The 20,070-nt window shown below is 40.8% G+C and overlaps 2 protein-coding genes across 8 annotated transcripts in view; one reads left to right on the top strand and one right to left on the bottom strand.

Moving 5' to 3' along the window:
* LOC111968924 (lysine-specific histone demethylase 1A) overlaps positions 1 to 10,698 on the bottom strand; it is a 31,730-nt gene extending 21,032 nt beyond the window's left edge. The window contains exons 1-11 of one of the 6 annotated variants that reach the window (XM_023994898.1): positions 10,626 to 10,698; positions 9,716 to 9,767; positions 8,845 to 9,144; positions 8,437 to 8,611; positions 8,179 to 8,312; positions 7,680 to 7,851; positions 4,113 to 4,219; positions 3,761 to 3,842; positions 2,910 to 3,004; positions 2,073 to 2,090; positions 1,528 to 1,679 (exon numbers count right to left, since the gene is read on the bottom strand). In XM_023994898.1, the coding sequence (XP_023850666.1) occupies positions 1,528 to 1,679; positions 2,073 to 2,090; positions 2,910 to 3,004; positions 3,761 to 3,842; positions 4,113 to 4,219; positions 7,680 to 7,851; positions 8,179 to 8,312; positions 8,437 to 8,611; positions 8,845 to 9,144; positions 9,716 to 9,760 (1,280 nt within the window). In that variant the 5' untranslated portion in view covers positions 9,761 to 9,767; positions 10,626 to 10,698. The remainder of the gene's footprint in view (positions 1 to 1,527; positions 1,680 to 2,072; positions 2,091 to 2,909; positions 3,005 to 3,760; positions 3,843 to 4,112; positions 4,220 to 7,679; positions 7,852 to 8,178; positions 8,313 to 8,436; positions 8,612 to 8,844; positions 9,145 to 9,715; positions 9,768 to 10,625) is intronic. The other 5 variants (XM_070445252.1, XM_023994893.3, XM_023994895.3 and 2 more) reach the window with 5 other exon arrangements.
* A 463-nt stretch (positions 10,699 to 11,161) lies between these two features.
* On the top strand, positions 11,162 to 19,732 carry tmem30b (transmembrane protein 30B). 2 transcript variants are annotated; one of them, XM_070445253.1, is made up of 8 exons: positions 11,162 to 11,262; positions 16,151 to 16,343; positions 16,707 to 16,814; positions 16,923 to 17,030; positions 17,129 to 17,219; positions 17,333 to 17,470; positions 17,906 to 18,112; positions 18,778 to 19,732. In XM_070445253.1, exons 1-8 carry the CDS (start codon positions 11,177 to 11,179, stop codon positions 18,954 to 18,956), a joined length of 1,110 nt encoding a protein of 369 aa, XP_070301354.1. In that variant the 5' UTR covers positions 11,162 to 11,176; the 3' UTR covers positions 18,957 to 19,732. The 2 variants fall into 2 exon arrangements, with proteins under 2 accessions (XP_070301354.1, XP_023850660.1); XM_023994892.2 differs by lacking the exon at positions 11,162 to 11,262 and adding an exon at positions 11,742 to 11,897.
* Positions 19,733 to 20,070: the final 338 nt, after the last annotated feature.

Genomic DNA, 20,070 nt, shown 5'->3' with positions numbered 1-20,070 from the left:
AATTAGTTGTTTTGGAAAACAAATAAGTTAAACGGAAAGTAATCAAAGTAATGTGCATTAACTGCATGCAGCTTGAAATCATTTGTATGAACAAGTCAATTGAGCTGATGAGGATTCAATCGCATTTTTTCCTATCACTTCAAAAACCACCATTACAATCATCCCTTAATCTATTTTTATCCATACTCCATCTATCCTTCCTCTTACCTCTACTTCTGCCTCTACTGTATGGTGACTGAGAATGTGAGTGTTGACTTGTGGTCTCACCTTGCAGAGTGCGGTCAGGTCGCGGTCTTGCTCTTGACCAGGAACTCACGTGATGTCTCTGGGGCTTGACCTCGCTGCCTCCTTGTCTGCTGATGCAGCTCTTTGACCCTCTCTTGTACCCACCATCTGAGGACATGAGGAAAGCGAGAAAGGTAGATATACAAAAGAGAAAAACAGATTAAAAGAGGATAATATATCTACAGGCATCTACAAGCAAGCTACTATTGTTTTATTTTGCCTGAGATAGTGGGCTCTCATGTCACCTGTTCAACAGCTCCTTGAGATCCTCTGGGTTGACTATCTTCTTCCAGTGCTCTACTGCTCATCTTTCACATGTTTCTCCTGCAACCTATTGGACATACCAGAACAAAAGACACCTCAGCCTATTGACATACCAGACAAACGAACACCTCAGCCCATTGGACGATACCAGACAACAAACAAACCCAGCCTATTGGACGATACCAGACAAACGAACACCTCAGCCTATGGACGTTACCAGAAACCGAACACCTTCAGCCTATTGGACGTTACCAAAGACAAACGAACACCGCAGCCTATTGGACGTTACCAGACAAACGAACACCGCAGCCTATGGACGTTACCAGACAAACGAACACCTCAGGCCTATTGGACGTTACCCAGACAAACGAACACCTCAGCCTATTGGACGTTACCAGACCACGACACCTCAGCATGGACTTACAGACAAACGAACACCGCAGCCTATTGGACGTTACCAACAAACGAACACCTCAGCCTATGACGTTACCAGACAAACGAACACCTTCAGCCTATTGGACTTACCAGACAAACGAACACCGCAGTATGGACGTTACCAGACAAACGAACACCGCAGCCTATTGAGTTACCAGACAAACGAACACATCAGATGATAATAATGTGCCATTGAGAAAGAGGGATACTTTTTTTAAATGAAAAACAAAATACAACCACTATCACAGAATTTGTACAAGTTGCTCGGCCGTTAATCTCTAGGGGCAGATTCAGCACATAATCCGAAGAATCTGTCGCTACGGGATGAGATGCGTAGGATAGGGTTTTGGGTTTCTACGATTATTTGGTATATCAGGATTGGGTGAAAGCGGTGCTTAAACTTCAACTGCTTCCACGTGTGGTGATTAGTGAAGGGAATCCCAATTTCTAACACGTATGGACCAAAAATCACGCAGACCAAATTGCCCTAGATTTTATTTCTGGGTTAACTGAGATGACCTGGCCAAAGGGCCAAACACTTACTGAATGACCACCTCCAGGGCCTGTCCCAGAGACACAGCTGACACAGGCTTGTTGTTGAGGAAGTTGAAGTCCAGCTGGTGGCTGAGGTAGGAGGTGGCCTCCAGCAGACGGTTGAACTCCTGCTCCACCATCTCATCCTTCTCCTTGGGCACCTGGGGGAGCAGTCAGTCATACAATGACATGTTAAGAATCAAACATAGGATCACAGCATTTGATACTAACAATTTGATGTCAATCATGAACATGTAGTCAGCAGGGAGGGCAATCCAATTTAGAAAGCAATCCTTATTTTCTCTACATAAAGAAATTGACTTAAAGGAAGTATCGTTTACCATTAGGGTATCGGATTGGAAGGGAAGAAATATAGCTGACTACAAACATACTACAGCCAATTGAACCATAGACACACTCAAGAACAGACCCAGTTCTATTACGGTCGACTACACAGTTGCTTCGTTGGGAACTGACAGCAGATTTAACATTAATTATTAACAATAGGTGAACAATGTTATCATGTAGTAAAACAATCCCAAAACAATACATACACTTGTGCATCGTTCGCCCTTTAGCAGTCAGCCAGGAGATGAACCAGGGAGGGATTGAGGCCAGGGGTCAAAGAATTAACAAATTAGATAAACAAAACACAAACTTAACATTGAACAAACTTACATACAGTTGAAAATGACAATTAGCATCCCCTGCAGGAAAGGAAAAGAGTTGCAAGTGGTGTGGGAAGCAACCTTACGCGTGTCTACCACCTTAGAACTTTGTCATATTCATGTGGTACAAAACAGAAGAAAATGGCCTGAAAAAGGGAGGGACTACCTCAACTTGTCTAATAAGAAAGGCTTATTTTAATTCTCTGTAGCAAAATATTTTTGCCCTAATGAATACAACCCTGGCCTGAAAATAACCCCATACATTCTACCGCTGCATGACAGAGCTAACACAGCACATAGTTGTGTCCTGAATAAAATCTTAACATCTTCAGCACAAGAGGTAAATAACAAATGGAGCAAGTTAACATAGGGGAACGAGAACCAAATAGTGATGTACCCAAATAGTGATGTGTACAATAGCAGTAGGTTCCAATGGTAATAGGTTCCAATGGTAATAGGTTCCAATGGTAATAGGTTCCAATGGTAATAGGTTCCAATGTTAGAAAGTTGCATCTGGAGTAAGCAGACATTTCAACTGCTGAAATCGAGCACGCTTGCACGAGACATCAACACGCCAATGTAGGCCTAATATGACAATTCATTTTGGTATAATGTTCTATCTACATACAGGCATTCCACTCAACTGCAGTTCATTGGCATCAACGGGGGGCGTGGCCTAAACCTCATAATGCAACGTAAGTTAGTTAGCGATGCAGCACTCACAGCTTGACCGTTCGCTTCGTACAGAGGGCACTTCTGTTTAATCTTGGCCAGCTCCATGTTGACCTGCTTACTGACCACTGCCATGGGATTCCCTCCTAGAACACACCAGATAGAACATCAGGATATAGGCCTACACAACCATAGAACCATCACATAGCCTCTATTTCAACTACAAGGCATACCATTGTTTACTAGCCTGGCAGTTCACTTGATGATGACTATTGTGTACATATTATGAACACACAACAAGCTGAATACAAACAAACTTGTTATCTATTAAAACACATCTTAGGAATCTCATCGTCCTGATATTCAATAGTCGTTTTTGTATCATTTTTAAGAAACTATGGAGAAAAGTGGTGAACAASTATTGTTTTGCCTGTCCAGTCCTATTTATTCAGACTACATTTGATTAGACTACATTGAAATGGTCAACACCACCCTCTGCTGGTGAGAAGCTGTCTTAACAKGAACACTGACCAATTCAAAGTAGAGGCATCATGAAGTCAATTGATAATTCAAAGTAAATTGTTCCCTGATAATAGGTGAAAGGAATTTGAGGCGAATTGGAAATGACTGTTTAAAGTGAGTTTCAATCATCTACATCCTCACCTGTACATGTATGTAATTGTTTGTGTCTATAAATGTTTGCACGTCTCTGGTTCATCCTTACTAGGGTTCCAAAACTCCGTTAAATTTCCCAGAATTTCACAGGTTTTCTAAAAATCCCAGTTGGAGGATTCCCGGATTTCCTGCTTATTCCCCACTGATTCTGGGGATCTTCCAATCTGGATTTCTGGAAAACATGGTATTTTTGGGAGTTAACAGAATTTTGCAACTGTAATCCTTACCCAGTCCTGTCACCACCATGGCCCCCAGATCAGCCACGTAGTTGCCCTTCCGGAAGGTGGCCACTCTCCCCCCAACGCGGTCCTGAGGAGACAATAACCATATTACACAACTACCATAGTGAAGAAGAACACCTTAACCATTAGCTGTTACACCAGGTCAAARCAGGACACAAGGCTGAAAATAATATATTACTGGTCAGTTCAGTAGATGTAGGTCGTGTTCATTTAGCACAAAACAGAAGAAATCCATCAGAGGCGGAGTCAAACAAACTTTCTGAGCTTGTCCAATAATAATWATTTGTTTTTCTACGGTTATTGTGCTCTGTTGACATGCAATGTGCTGTTGACACACCCTGGCCTCCAGTACGGTCACGTCCATGCCGAAGCTCTGCAGCTGCCGCGCSGCCGCCAGCCCAGACACACCCCCTCCGATGATGATTACCTTCCCCGTCTTCTTCGCTGCAGGGACACAAGAGAACCAGAGTGGTTGACAATCACATCATAGTGATGTGGGATGATATCGATAGTTGCATATCGCAATTTTATTTTTGACCGATATTATATTGATACTTTGGCTCCAAGTATAATTTTTTTTCTGCTAGGTAGCGTTAGCTGTCTGTACMTGCGCCAAAACTCTGGTATTTTTCATCCCATCGCTTGTTCTCCATGTYCTTTTTAAAATAGTGAGTCAACATGTTTTCAGGATTTGTATTTCCCTGACTGATCAAAACTCATTATCATACCATCTTGTGTCTCTGCAACAGACATATTGTGAGCAATACGTTTTGAAAATTAAATCGCAATAAAATGAGTATTGAATCGCAATACATATAACGTTAGAATACTGAGAATTGCAATACATATTGTATCAGCATCTATGTATCGTGATAAAATCGTATCGTTAGGTACCTATCACATAAGTTATGTGCGGGAGCAATACATGATGCTTTCACACACAGCACACGCGAGCTGCGCAGAACAAAAAGATGCTCATTACATTGYATACCTATTATTGAAAGAAACAATAAGTTGAACCATTGGTTGCAGAGGGATTTATCCTTGAAAGGTCGAGTATTKCTTTCTAAAGCTGAAGGTATCTCCAGACTTACTTATGCAGCCCAGTCCCTACATCTTGATAACAGAATAGGTAAAGCGGTTGACCAGATGCTTTTCAACTTTATCTGGAAAAATCGTACATATTATATTATGAATTCTGTCGTTATGAACACATATGAATATGGTGGTCTCAATGTTTTAGATTTTCCTACTTTGAAWACTACTTAAGATAAATTTGGGCTAAACATTTCTTAAAGAATCCAACATMAATTTGGAATTTCATCTCTCATATCTTCTCCCGTTTTGATGGCTTCAATTATGTTACTTTGTAACTATAACATTGATAAGATTCCTACAAAATTATCTGCTTTTCATAGACAAGTATTCTTAACTTGGTCGTTAATATATAAACATAATTTTYCCCCACATAGGTATTTCATTTGGAACAATAAGGATATTTTGTATAGAAAGTCTTTATTTTTTAAGAACTGGTTCAATAATCATATCCTGTTGGTAAGTCAACTTTTTAATGTAGAAGTATTGTTACTCAATTATGAGGAATTTTTATCTAGTTACAATATCCCTGTAACAACTAGAGACTTCGCTCTGTCTCTTATACACATCTAGATGTGTATAAGAGACAGCGCTTAATCCAGTTGACTCTCCAATAGGAAAAATGTGTTTCTCCTTGCTCCCTCAGAACAACAGACCTATACGTGCTTTATTTCAAAGGGATATTTTATCCATTCCTTACGTCACAACTTACTGGAATACATTTGTCAATAATATCTGTTGGGGAAAAGTCTGGTTATTACCACACAAATACCTGCTTGTTAACAAGGTCAAAGAGGTCTCTTTCTGAATTATCCATAATATTACCCATCCAGAAACAGTTTTGCATTTATTTTGGCATTGTCTACATGTAAAAAAAATTATGGAAAGACATTCATAGTTTTATAATTGTTAATATTCTTGATGACTTTGTTTGTTATGGGAGAATGTGCTGCTCGGTGTCCTTTACTATAATAGGGATAAAGAAAAACAATTTTACCTCAAATCTAATTGCAATAATGGAAAATTGTCTGTGTTGTTGTCTGTGTCACACTGCTTTGCCTTATCTTGGTCAGGTCGCAGTTGTAAATGAGAACTTGTTCTCAACTAGCCTACCTGGTTAAATAAAGGTGAAATAAAACAAAAATATTCACAAATGTAAATCACACACACACAAAAAAAATACTATTATGTGTTTTCTATAAGGAATTTGAGCAGTACATTAAGACCATTCTACATTCTTCTAATAAGAAAGCTGTTAAAACAATCAATGTGTGTTTCTTTTAAGGTCTTTGTATAATCTGTAATTTGTTGTACCCCGTAGCATATGTTGGTTTTTCTGTAATAAAAAAAAATATTTATATATATATATTTTTTTTAATAACAATGTCAATATCTCTTTTGGAACGTCTGTCTTAAAGGGGCAGCGTCCTATTTTCAAATCTTCTCAAAATGACATACTTCACAAACAAAAACAAGGTAATTAATACAATACTATTCTAATGAATAGACTAGTGACTTGCATTGCTAAATTATTACACAGCTTTTAAATACATTTCATAATAACCAAATGTAGCCTAATAGCTGAATAGAGAGAAAACATGCCAACCTATAGGCCCTGCATGATCCCAATGCATTTAAGAACTACACTATGTCCGGGCCTGTAGAAATTCTGTTTGGGCCAGCAGAACTGGACCGACCAGGCCAGTGAGGRAAAAAAAGTTAACATTGGATTCTGRCATGTTTCATATGTAGCCATGAAGTGGTGGCGTAAAGGCTATATACTGTGCTTCGATTGACAAACAGCAAGCTGGACTCGTTCATAAAAAAAGTGTTGAACTGACTGAAGTCGATCTCACACATCCTTCCCATTCATAAATCTTACAACGCAGTTATATATCCACGGTATCGCATTGGGACAACTAAAKATCTTGTTTGTATTTTYGATATAAAGTCCATCAGGATTTGCCAGACAGTGACGYTAAAGTGAGGGACTAGTCAGTAGCCTACTGAATTGAATCKGTAAGAGAGCTGTTCATTTGGCTCCCTCATTTGCATACCGGTAGGCTTTTTGGCGATTATCTACAGATAAATGATGAAAACATTAGATGCAGATGGTGAATCCTCCTTACTGCAGAAACAATAGGTAGGCTAGTGGAGAAAGAGCCTCACTCTGGTCCAAAATATTATAAAAGAAAACAGATTGAATTGTTTTAAAACCTAATGATACATACATGGTATTTTCAGATATTGATGCAGGGTCTACTGATTTAATCAAAGTGCTGACAATGGAGTAATCAACTGCTGCTTTCTGTGTAGCAAAGCCTATGTTAAACACCTGCTTCATTCTTTAATCATCCCTGTATTGCAGATAGCTGAKAAAATGCCTTYTTAAAGGAAGAGTGAAGCCTGTGGAAGTCAGCAGACTCTTACAAGATTATATAAAGGCCCAGTGCAGTCAAAATTAAGTTTTCCCTTGTTTTATATCATATTGTGCAACAGCTGATGAAAATAACACTGTAAAAGTATGAACATTTGATAGTTGCTGATTGAAAATACAATCTAGCATTAAGATGTACCAGAGGACACCAAAATAAAGCTTGTTCAGCAAAAATGTCTTAACCCGGGGAGCCTGACTGGCTACTTTCTCTTTTGTCTGGCTACTCCATGTGCTTGTGGAAAACATTGTATATGCATGCCTAAATACCTATAAGTACTACTGGTGTGTTTAATATGCACATATCTAATTGAGTGTAGGCATTGTACATAAAGTTTATGTAGCACGCAGATAGTGGAAAGCTAATATACTCACTTGGCAAAGGCTTGACTCTCTTGTAGATGCCAAAGTTGATGAGGCCATGTCTCTCCAGGTAACTGTGTATCCTGTGCACCAGCACTGTATCACTGTTGTATGGCGCTTCAAGTTGCTGTGCTGTGGCTTCGAAGGTCAGCTGGATTTTCGGGTTATCGAGCCAAAGTTGGAGCTAGAATGGAGAATTCGCCACTACTTCAGACCAAAGCCCAAAATGTACAATATTCTCCAGAATGAAGCAAGTTGTGTTAATGCAGTAAGTGTGTGCGCGTGTGCATATGGGGCGGCAGGTAGCCTAGTGGTTAGAGCGTTGGACTAGTAACCGAAAGGTTGCAAGATCAAATCCCCGAGCTAACAAAGTGAAAATCTGTCGCTCTGCCCCTGAACAAGGCAGTTAACCCACTGTTCCTAGGCCATCGTTGAAAATAAGAATTTGTTTTTAACTGACTTGCCTAGTTAAATAAAGGTAAAATAAAATTTAAATAAATAAAATTCTCACCGTGCGGTTGCGGATGTACAGAAACACCTTCTGCGTCTGCTGGGGCCCGCTGATGATGTCCGGGAAGCAGGCGGCCTCCTGGGAGGTCATGCGGTCGTGTGGGAGGCGGCTCTGGAATGCAGCTCCCTCCACGCCTGAAAAACCACAAACACACACGCACCACCCTCACCACCTGCCCTTACACATACACACACACCTTTCGCTGCCCAATGTGACATTCACGCTCGCAGACACACACGTTCGCACAGTCCGACTCACACTCACCAGAAGGCTCCTCAGGCTCACTGTCCGGCTCCTCCTCCACGGGCGGAGCCGGCGGTGGGATCACCTGCTTTCTCTCTTTTTCTGCCTTGGCGTTGCGCTCCTCCTCCGAGTAATATTCGTCCTCAGACAGATTGGCCAGGCTTTCGTCCATCTCGCGGTACTCCACCTGCAACAATGGGCACAATAAACGCTCCATTAAAACCATGTTCCGGCTCACCTGAGATGAGGTCAAAGGTCAAGCTCCCTGTGTTCCTCTGGTGTTGTTCACCACTAATTAGATGGCCATACAAAGATTGCTGTATTCTCAAGTCATTCATTGTGCTCCTGGTCTAGGCACGTGCTTGTAGTGACTTATTCTATTTCTCTCTAAGATAGGGGGGACAGGAGTAATAGGTTTTTTACTTTTGATCGCTTGCGACGGCTTGTCCTGCGGCCCTCGGCCGTGTCCGGGTCCACGCCCCCGAGGCCGGGAGGGTGGGGCAGCGGGGGTCCGCCAGGCTCCCCGCTTGGGGAGGCCCGCTCTTTCTTCTTGATCTCCATGGGGCCYGGTGCTGAAGCAGGGGCCCCAGCCTGGGCAGTAGCCTGGGCTTCAGGGGCCCGTTCAGCTCCCCCTGCCGCAGAGGAGGAGGAAGATGCGGAAGAAGAGGTACCTGCATCCGACTTCTTACTCGACAGCATAATGGAGGAAGACAGAGGTCTCTCCTGGAAAGTGGAACCACAAAAATAGGCATGAGACAAATCCATTCGGTGCTCTAGAGTTACAGTTGGTGATGTGATGCTCTAGGATGGCCAGTGTTTTAGTTTTTTTACAATGTTGATCCATTGTGGTGTGATCAAAAATTATAAACGGCTATGAAGTTGCATATTAGCAACATTAATGCATTTCGCAAATGAAAATGACTATGAATTGCAGTTCACAAATGTTTTAATTAGATAATTTTGTAGTTTACCAGCTCAACTAACATTTCCCAGTCTAACTGAATGTTACATTTTTATTCCAGATTTCATAACTTTCTTTGTCTGATTAAATGCATTCACATTCTCACTTTCTACATGGATAATATCCATATCATGATGAAAAAAATATGGGAAAGTGTTCTGAACAACTCCATAACAGCTAGCTAAATACATTTATATAATGTGTATTGTTGGGGCTTTAAATGCACCTGCTAGTCACGCGAATTGTAACGTTAGCGTGCCTAAGAACTGCACTACTAGCTAGATGCGTTGACAGATGTGCATGATGACAAATGTAAGAGGACGCCACAATAACCTTGTCTTGTTTTAACCATTTCTCCGGGCACCTGGTAATATCCATTCAAACACTAAGAAATAAAAACAGAATCAGAAATATGGTCATGAACAACAGCAACTGAGAAATTGTTAGCTAAATCCACTTAGCCAGGCAGCCAGCCAATCAGTCCTGGGCCCGGTTCCCCAAAAGCATCTTAAGGCTAAGTTCATCCTTAGAAGGTTCTAGCTAACGATTAACTTAGCCTTAATAAATTAAGATCTCCAGTTGTATTAGCTAGCTAGGAGTTAGCAATTTAGCTAGCTAGCCATGTATCTAGCTAGCTATTTTTAGGTAGCTAACTACTTCAGCTATTGTAATTGTATTTTAAACATGCAGAGAAAAACAACCGTTGGTACTAGTAGTTAGGCCAGCTAGCTATCTAACATGACTTGGTTCGTACGAATCGCCTTTTTCGATGGTTTCGTAACWAAAAAAACATGTCGACGTACAGCAGCAGCCAGTCAGTCAATCGAGCTGGCTAGCAAGCCATCTGTATGGCTAACGTTAGCAACACTAGCCATCTTATAAAACCCAGTCTGACATTATTACTACCTAGTTAGCTTCTCTGACTTAACAAGGTCGATATTCCGCGTGTTGTATGTTGTACTACCCTCATCGGATTCACAAACGAATCAATGTATGTAGATAACTAACTAGTTAGCTAACGTTAGCAGGCTAACAATGAGTCTCAACAGATGAACTGGGTCTGTATGAGCTAGTTAGCAACTAGCTAACGTTACCCGTGTCCGTGAAAACATTGCACTCCAATTACATGTTAGTAACTTAGCTACGCTATAAAATAATATCGCATTTCACTATTCATGCAATACTGGGCCGTGAGATGAACAGTAAAACATAACTAGCTATATGCATAATATGATAATTTTACCTCTAGATCTTCGCAATTTGTCAACACAAAGACAACTCGTCCTCTCGTTGAATGATATGACCCGCCCCTCACTATCATCATATTGGTTAAGGATGAGAACGTCTAAAAGCTCGTGAACGCAATGATTGGTTTTGGACATTGTCAATTACCAAGGAAGAGGCGATTTTTTTCAATAACACTGACATCAAACATTAATTGCATATTCTGTAGGCTACTAGTGCATTTGTTTTCAGAGTTAATTAAAATAATGAATTAATTGAAGTTCCTGTAAATTCCATAGAGAAAGAAACCCACACTATATATAGGGTAGGCCACCAACAAAAAAATAGACAATGGAGCAAATGCATCCCTTTTAGTATCACTTGATCTATGCTGCTCAAGCAAAAGCATTCCATGAAATCATTACTCAAGCTAGAGCCGAGGGCATCCTGTCGGGCTGTATCACCGCCTGGTACGGCAACTGCACCGCCCTCAACCGCAAGGGTGGTGCGGTCTGCACAACGTATCACCGGGGGTAAACTACCTGCCCTCCATGACAACTACAGAACCCGATGTCACAGCAAGAACAAAAAGATCATCAAGGACAACAACCACCCAAGCCACTGCCTGTTCACACCACTACCATCCAGAAGGTTAGGTCAGTACAGGTGCATCAAAGCTTGGACCGAGAGACTGAAAAACAGCTTCTATCTCAAGGCCATCAGACTGCTAAACAGCAATCACTAACTCACTGCTGCCTACTTTGAGACCCAATCACTGGCCACTTTAAATAATGCCACTTTAAATAATGCCACTTTAAATAATGCCACTTTAATAATGTTTACATATCTTACATTACTCATATCACATGTATATACTGTATTTTATACCATCTATTGCACCTCGGCCATCGCTCATCCATATATTTATATGTACACATTCTCATTCACCCCTTTCGATTTGTGTTTATTAGGCAGTTGGGGAATTGTTAGATTGCTTGCTAGATATTACTGCACTGTCGGAACTAAAAGCAAAAGCATTTCGCTACACTCGCATTAACATCTGCTAACCATGTGTATGTGACCAATAAAATTTGATTTGATTTGAAATGACGTCACTGTGAGGAACACCATTGGCAGGAAGAGAAAGGAAAAAGGAAGGAACAGTCAGTCAGGTAAAGGTGTTAGCGGTAGGCAGCGCCCTGTTTGTCTATTTACTTTACGCTGCCTATTTTGGATATCCCTCAAACGAATCTGGAAATAAAGATAAAGATTTTCTTCTTCGTTAAAACGGGTAAGTAAGCTAGTTTGCAATGATTTACTTTCTAACTTATCAGAGTGAAGAATGGGGGGGGTTCATTGTCTCTTGAACAAACGTAGGCGACAGGCACGCGGAAATATAAAAAAAGATTCTTAAATTCTGCCAGTGGAGAATGCCTTGTTTGCCAAATGCTAGTCACTAATGTGATACCACACTCGGAATACTAACCTGTATTTCAGTTAACAAAATAAGAAATGCTCTCATTTTACCTCAATCGTCCCTTTTGAAAAGACTAGTATTCATAAATGCAATCATTCAGTTGTCCATACACCATTTCTCCACACTATAAGTAAAACAAAAATACAGTTGACATAAACATAACAATGCTCATTATTTCTAGCAGCTGTTTGAGGCAAATCATCATACTGTGACGAGAAGGTTCTAGCTAGTAGTGTATCCCTCTGTCCTGTGACTCTTTTTGGGTGTAGTTGTCCAGTTTATCAGGTCCCAGGCTCCCATAACTTATTATTTATTTACAAGTTTATTACAATTTGCTTTATGCGCCATCTGTACCTGATATAGCGGATCTAGTCTCACGTGAGGAAGTAAGCCGTCTGGTGCAAGAGACTCATTGGGAGGAGGAGACTAAAGCAGACCTAGAAGTTCTGACTGAACATTTGAGCACCCCAGGATGGTCCATTTTACTTTGTGCTGTTATAATTTATGCTATGAAATTCTGCGATTTCATTGGTGCAGTTCCCCTTCATAGAAAATAGCTGGCAAAGCAATCCAAGCAATGTTCTCATGGCCGATGCGCCCTCTGAGGCGGCGCTGCCTGGCAGTCACTGAGGAGCAGAGTGAGAACTGAACAGCTTGTTTTGAACCATATTATTTTAAACAAGAAAATGTACACATTTACAAGGCTTTTTTGATGTCATGGCTTTAGAAGCTTCTGATAGGCTAATTGACATAATTTGAGTCAATTGGATGTGTACYWGTGGATGTATTTCAAGGCCTACCTTCAAAATCAGTGCCTCTTTGCTTGACATCATGGGAAAATCAAAATACATCAGCCAGGACTTAAGCGCAACAAAGTCAAGGTTTTGGAGTGGCCATCACAAAGCCCTGACCTCAATCCTATAGAAAATGTGTGTGCAGAACTGAAAAAGCATGTGCGAGCAAGGAGGCCTAAAAACCTGAGTTACACCAGCTCTGTCAGGAGGAATGGGCCAAAATTCCCCTAACTTATTGTGGGAAGCTTGTGGAAGTCTACCCGAAATGTTTGACCCAAGTTAAACAATTTCACGGCAATGCTACCAAATACTAATTGAGTGTAAGAAAACTTCTGCCCCACTGGGAATGTGATGAAAGAAATAATAAATACATAACTTTCTCTACTATTATTCTGACATTTCACTTTCTTAAAATAAAGTGGTGATCCTAACTAACCTAAGACAGGGAATTTTTACAAAGATTAAATGTCAGGAATTGTGAAAAACTGAGTTTAAATGTATTTGGCTAAGTTGTATGTAAACTTTCGACTTCAACTGTGTATGTATGTATGGATTTTTTTTTTTTTACCAATCACAAGTGGGGCACCKCCCCTAATGGGCGGGCTGCCACTGGATCCCAATCCGAAACAGTTCTGAACAGTTTTTTTGTTAGTTTTGGCCGTTTTTGGTGGGGCTGTTCGTGCACACAACACTTTTTCTCGAGGCAAGCCGAAGTTCGTAGCTGAAGTCTACGCCCCTTCATTAGTCAACAGTAGGGATGCTTCAATGAAGTGTTTGTCATTCAACGAGGATGACTCGTTTCATGCAAATTTTCACTTGAGAAATACTGCACCAAGTATCTTAGTTAGATGTAACATTACACAACTAAGATCTCCTCTGCAAAAACGTGATTCTTAGATTAATTCGGACTTTTGATGAAGTGACTACGACATCTCAAGATGGACACAGTACTATTGCAACTTTTTTTCTTGTTTTTCAAGCGAAGGTCTTTTTAAGGGAGTACGTGAGCTCACTCGTTGGGTTCGCCTAGCGGAGTTTGGCTAGGTGCCAGCTGAACTTTTACAGCATTGAAGCACAAGGCTCAACTTCTCCAACGTTTTGATGCCCTGGCTACCAGCGTGAAGTGAACCCGTGAGAGTGAAGTCTTGCATCTCGCTCATCTCAATGGGAGCGTTCGACCTGATCACTTTTGTCAAGACGTTGTTCACCGCCTTTGTTTTGCATTATGGGTATAAAAATGGTCCGACTTGCAACTGCATGACCTCAACAACCATGTGATCAAAGGTCATGAACTTTCAACTGCAGCCGACTAGAGTTTTCTGCAGTTGCTCCTCACCAACTGCGACTTGAAGTCGTATCCAAAGCATTGTGGGAGACCAACTTCTGGGTTTTTGGGAAGCAAAAGGCAGAGATGGCGCCATACTGGATGACCACCGTTTTGCAAGCGCCAACCCAACGTTACTATTTTTGTGGTTCTTTTGTAGTGTATTTTTACTTTATTTTCACAATGTATCTGCTTCCATTTCTTACAACCTACAATAACTTTTGAACATCAGATCAGCATTTACTTGCCTTAATTCCAGCTTCAACTTCGACCCATCTGCCCTGGGCTCCTTGTGTAATTCCAACCCAATTTTCGGGCTACTCAAGAGGAAATGCAGGCATTAGAGGCAAGGGTTGGGGGAGATCCTGGTGAGATTAAGGCGAAGGCATTACCGGGCCACCTCTTCCCTCCATTCTGCTGACCAATCCATTGCTATTAAGATCACTTATTTGCTACCAACGGCACCCTCGACTGCAATATTATCTCCTTATCTGAAACATGGCTCTCGGACATATTGTCACAAGCCGTACCACCCTCAGGCCCTAGAGTCTGAGAAGGGAGATATGGAAATTTGAAAGAAGGAAGAATTGGGAGTTTTGTTTTGTTGTCAAGGTACTATTCCTATTTGAGTGGATCACGTTAGTTTCCCTATCACATATGGATTTTCTTTTCACCTTGTTTTGGGTTTTTAACCCGTCCAGTTGGTGGCAGCAGTACACCTTTTTTGGGGTTGTAGTCCGCCATAAAACCCACAGAAGAAGCCTGAAGGAGGAGAGATTACTAGAAACAAACTCAGTTGACCCTTTTATCTGTCTATTTAATTGTCGGAGTAAAGGACTTGCATTTCAAGTAAAATAACAACCCAATGTTTATATCCCATGACAAATGACCTAACAACAGCAAGCTTGCTGGCTAAAATGCCCAAAAATGTTTAATGATTTTCGACCGGTCCCCAAATGAATATAATTGGTTCAGAGTTAATTTTGATATTTCAGTCTGTGTGTCCTGATCAAAAACGTGCAACAACAGAGCATATGCTGAAAAAACACTTAAGTTCTCATTCTAGTAGCCTATGCACTCACTAACTGGTTATATTTTGWGAAGACCATCGCAAAAATACAAAACAAGTCTTGTGAATGTTAGAGCTTGGGCTGGTATCTAATTTCCTTATCAGAATATGCATTCCTTGGACCATGTTGATCATGTTCGGCTTCGTGTTGGAGAAGTGGAATTTCGATTGCATCCACTTCATCGGCAATAACAAAGGCGACTACAATGTCTGCCATAGTCGCGTTTCCTAGAAACGGCAGAAGTTAACCGACTTGCTGACGGTGAATATGTACCTCCCCTGACTTTACTCGTCGACTTCCGTCTACAGTCGACTACTTTAAGTTTACCACTCAAATGCGCCTCTGCTGTGCTGCTCTTGGCAATGTTATTTTGCCGAGTCTACCTTTTCAACTTTACAGTTTTACTTATTTTGCCAAAGGTTAGGTTTATCTTAATTGGATTATAATGGTGCTGGGACAGTTGGATAAATGAAGTAAAGTTAAAAATCTGTCACATGATTGCGCGAAACACAGGGCCCTAATCCTGTCAGTGAAACTGCATAGTATTATTTAAACATTTTCCTTAGGAATTCCTGCATGGAAAAACTCTGATAGGCCTACATACACGTTTCAGGGCTAGGTCAATTCAAATTGAAGGCAGTCAATTCAGGAAGTAAACTTCAAAAACAATTCAAAATGTGAACTGCATCTATTTTCAATGACTTCTCAATAAACTGAGTAGAAGCTATAGTATTTATTTCAAACGTTTTTGAATATTACACTTAAATCACTTCCTGAATTTATTGCCTTCAATTCGAATTGACCCCTGCCCTGATCTGCTGGTTCACAGCTCCCTGAATTAAAAATATAAAGTCCCTCCCTATTGTTTTTTACTAACAGAATCATGATGAAAGAAGAGCTAGAAACGGCCAACCGCCCAGACAACACAGCCTTCACACAGCAGAGGCTCCCTGCTTGGCAGCCCATGCTGTCGGCTGGTATCGTAATCCCTGGGTTTGTGCTCATTGGCCTGGCATTCATTGGCATAGGTGTTGCCCTCTTCATCGCCTCACAGAACATCACAGTGCTGGAGGTAAGAGTATGACTGACATGGGCATAACTGGTCAAAAGTGACTCCTAGTTTCAGGATTTATGATACCTTTTTATTGTCTATTTGCATAAAATGTAATATTGGCCCGTTGTATGTTCTCAATTTAGTTATGAACTTCATCAGAGTAGTTCAAATTAGACATTGCCTGTAACTCTTTAGGTAATTGTGTGCATCTTCTACTTGAATGTTACTCTTGCGATCTGTTCAAGCTTGTTTACTAGCTCATTCGGTGTTGGCAGGATGAAGATGATGGTTTCTGGCACACAACATAATGGAGGTGTGAGTGGTGGTTTTATGTTGATAGGTGCTGATCAATATTTAATGCAATGCTTTATGTTAACGCAGAAAGATTACACCGGAGTAGAGACCACCTCAGACTGCTACAAGTGCTCCAACCCCAGCGACAAGAACTGTACGTGCAAACTGGATTTCTCCCTCTCCATTCTGTTTGAGGTAACGTGACATTCGTACCCCTTCGCTTATTTAAGTTATCACAGTAATGTGAGGTCTGCTCATTACATGTAGTACAGAGCTGGTTCTAACTTACTTTTTGTTCTTCAGGGTCCTGTGTTTTTCTACTATGGTCTGTCMAACTACTTTCAGAGCCAACGCTCATATGGGGCTTCAAAAGATGAATACCAGCTCTCAGGGGATCTGGAGTACTTTAAGGTGGGAAGAGATGTGAATGTGTGACAAATGATCTATGAACAGCCTCAAATGTTGTGACTGACGACCTATCACCAACTGTTTTCCCCTCTTTGTTGCAGACACCTATTTCTGCATGCTCTCCCTATCAGTATGATGCCAACCAAAAGCCAATTGTGCCCTGTGGATCATTAGCAAACAGCATGTTCAATGGTACAAGCCCATAATTCATTAATCAGAACCGTTTTGTTACCACGCTGCACTTGGAGTAAATGTTCTGTTCAACGTTGTCCAGTAATTAAATCTCTGCATTGTTTTTTTTAAAGACACCTTTAAGCTCTATCAGATCGTGAACGGTACCAAGAAGCTTGTTCCCTTTGATGGAAAAGGAATAGCATGGTGGACTGACTACAACATCAAATACAGGAACCCCTCTGTTACGCCTCTAAAGAGCGCATTCAATGGTAATGAGCTCAATCCAGAGACCATGACATAAATGTATACAGTGACATCCTAACTTGAGATGCCTGATCAATAATACCCTACATCCACATGTCTTAACTCCTAGGTCAGTGTGTTTTTAAACTTTGTTTCCTTTGAACATGCTATACAAATAAAGGCATTTATAATTCATTATATGAAGAGTGCCTCGGTCCTCCTTTCTTTTTGATGACCAATTTATCCCTTTTACCAAAGAGCACCTTCTGTCTACCAAAACCGACTATTGTGTACCTTAGCACCTTCTGTCTACAAAAACGTACTATTGTGTACCTTAGCAGCTTCTGTCTACAAAAACATACTATTGTGTACCTTAGCAACACTTCCCTTCCTGCATTTTTTTTCTACACTGATCTAGAAGTTGGACGTTACATTGACTTTAATTTGCTTTCCTCACATAGGTACTGTGAAGCCATCCTTTTGGTCCAAGCCGGCCTATGAGCTGGACACCTCTGACCCATCCAACAACGGCTTCGTGAACCAGGACTTCCTGGTGTGGATGAGAAGGGCTGCCCTGCCAGACTTCAGGAAGCTGTATCGACGAATCACAGAGGGTGACTAYGCCAGGGGCCTACCTGCAGGGAACTACTCCCTTGAAATCGCCTACAGTATCTTTCACTATAAAATGTATAGGTCTATGGAAWTGTCTAAGTCAGTGGGCATGTGTGAAAGGGTGCAGTCTTAAGTCCTTATGAAGCGTTTGTTTTGCCTGAAGACAGAAGAACTGAGCAGTTCTGTAATTACATATGGAATAACAGATGATTCAAACATTACAATGTCATATTACGTAATTCAATGAGCACTCCTGTAAATTGATGAGCGCTTATTTAATTCTAATACAATTGGCATTTCCACTCACTCATTCATCAGAGTGAGTGGAAATGAGAACATAAACTGCATGTTGATGCTATTACTCCAGCTAAATGCAAGCAACTGTAATAATAATACGTTTTGTTACTCCGCTCGGAGTGAGTTGTATTTCCCTCCCATGGGGCTAGTGTCTCGTGTTACAACAGTTTGTTGCTCAATGGTTTACACCTGCATTTCAGCTCAACTGGTCTTACCAGTTGGGTGGGACTCTGCTTTTCAAACAGAGGAGAATGGCAGACAATAATACCATGACGTGGTAGTTTTTGGGCCTTGGAAAAAAGCATATGCTAGGGAAAGAGTCAATCTTTCTATAGAAATATTACCAACGGTGTCTAATTTGTATGGTCACTCTCAAATGGCACTTTTCTATGTCCTGTTCGACCTTAACACACTCCTTCTCCAGACTATCCCGTGTTGAGCTTTGGTGGGAGGAAGAAGGTGGTCTTCAGCAACGTGTCCTGGATGGGCGGAAAGAACCAGTTCCTGGGCATCGCTTACCTGGTGGTTGGATCTTTGTGTGTTGTCATGTCGATGGTTATGCTCATTGTGTACGCCAAGTTCAAGTTCCCTGAGGATGATTAATGTTCGGGCTCCATTTTCGGATGTTGTTGGAAGGTTACTTCTATGGATGTGTTCTTCGAGTCCAGTTTCTGACCTGACCTTTTAGAGGTCACTCATTAGCTGGGTAAATGTAATCACTTTAAATTACTTGATTATACTGCCATGTCTGTCCAATATTGAATCTCGTTGAGAGAATTATGATTTACTGGGAGAGTTGATAGAGGGCTCTTTGCATACATAGTTCATTAAGGGTTTTAGTTAAGAGGTGAGTGAGGTCAAGTTGGACATTTTAAAGTTTTAAAAGCTATGTAATTTGATACTCTGGGAAAAGCTGCATTTGAATCTTCTTGTATAGTTTAAGAACTTAGGATGAAAAAGCCATTCATAAAAATKTATTTTTGTTGCGTTACGTCACATTGGTAACTGCAGCTTTTAACATTGGTCAGAAAAGCCCAATCTGTTCATACTGTTTGTTATAGATTTCTGAAAACTAGAGGATAATTTACAAACGTGGAGGGATTGTTATTTTTAGACAGGACATGTAAGCCATAGAATTGTATTGCCATTTGTTATTGGATAAAATTTCAGAATTTATGTATCTGAAATGTTTTGCTGTAACCTTTTCTAATGGGAATATATCTCAGGGTTGTATATACTGCACATAACTGAACATTCTCTTTTWAAAAAAAAAAACGTTTTTATTGCAGTATGTTTCTTGTAATGGAATTTAGAAAATTCCTTGGTGAATTTTTAATTTGTTTTCTCTGAAATAATAAATGCACAACTTGAGGAATGAACTGATAGCTCTCTGCCATCCCTTTRTTGAGTTGATATGGAATTAAGGTTGCATCATCAATGATTGTCAAAGAAATCTCTCACAGTTCCATGGCATTGTCACAATTACAGCTCTGAGCGGAATGTTGCCAAAGATTCTATGCTCAGTTTGATACATTATACATGTCTAATGCCKGTCTCAGCTTCACTGTGTATGGTTTAATCTGGTAAAGATGGTCTTTTCTATATGGCCATTTTCCAGTCCCCCACCCCCCAAAAATTCAATTTTCCCCAGCCTTCCGGCATGGGCAACGGTTGGATTAGATATAACTCCAGAGGAATTTGCTGCATTTTTCCGACC

This window comes from Salvelinus sp. IW2-2015, linkage group LG9 (genome assembly GCF_002910315.2).
Source record: "Salvelinus sp. IW2-2015 linkage group LG9, ASM291031v2, whole genome shotgun sequence".
Classification (NCBI taxonomy): domain Eukaryota; kingdom Metazoa; phylum Chordata; class Actinopteri; order Salmoniformes; family Salmonidae; genus Salvelinus; species Salvelinus sp. IW2-2015.
Note: the sequence above shows the minus strand (reverse complement) of the source record. Positions and strands in the feature narration are given on the sequence as shown.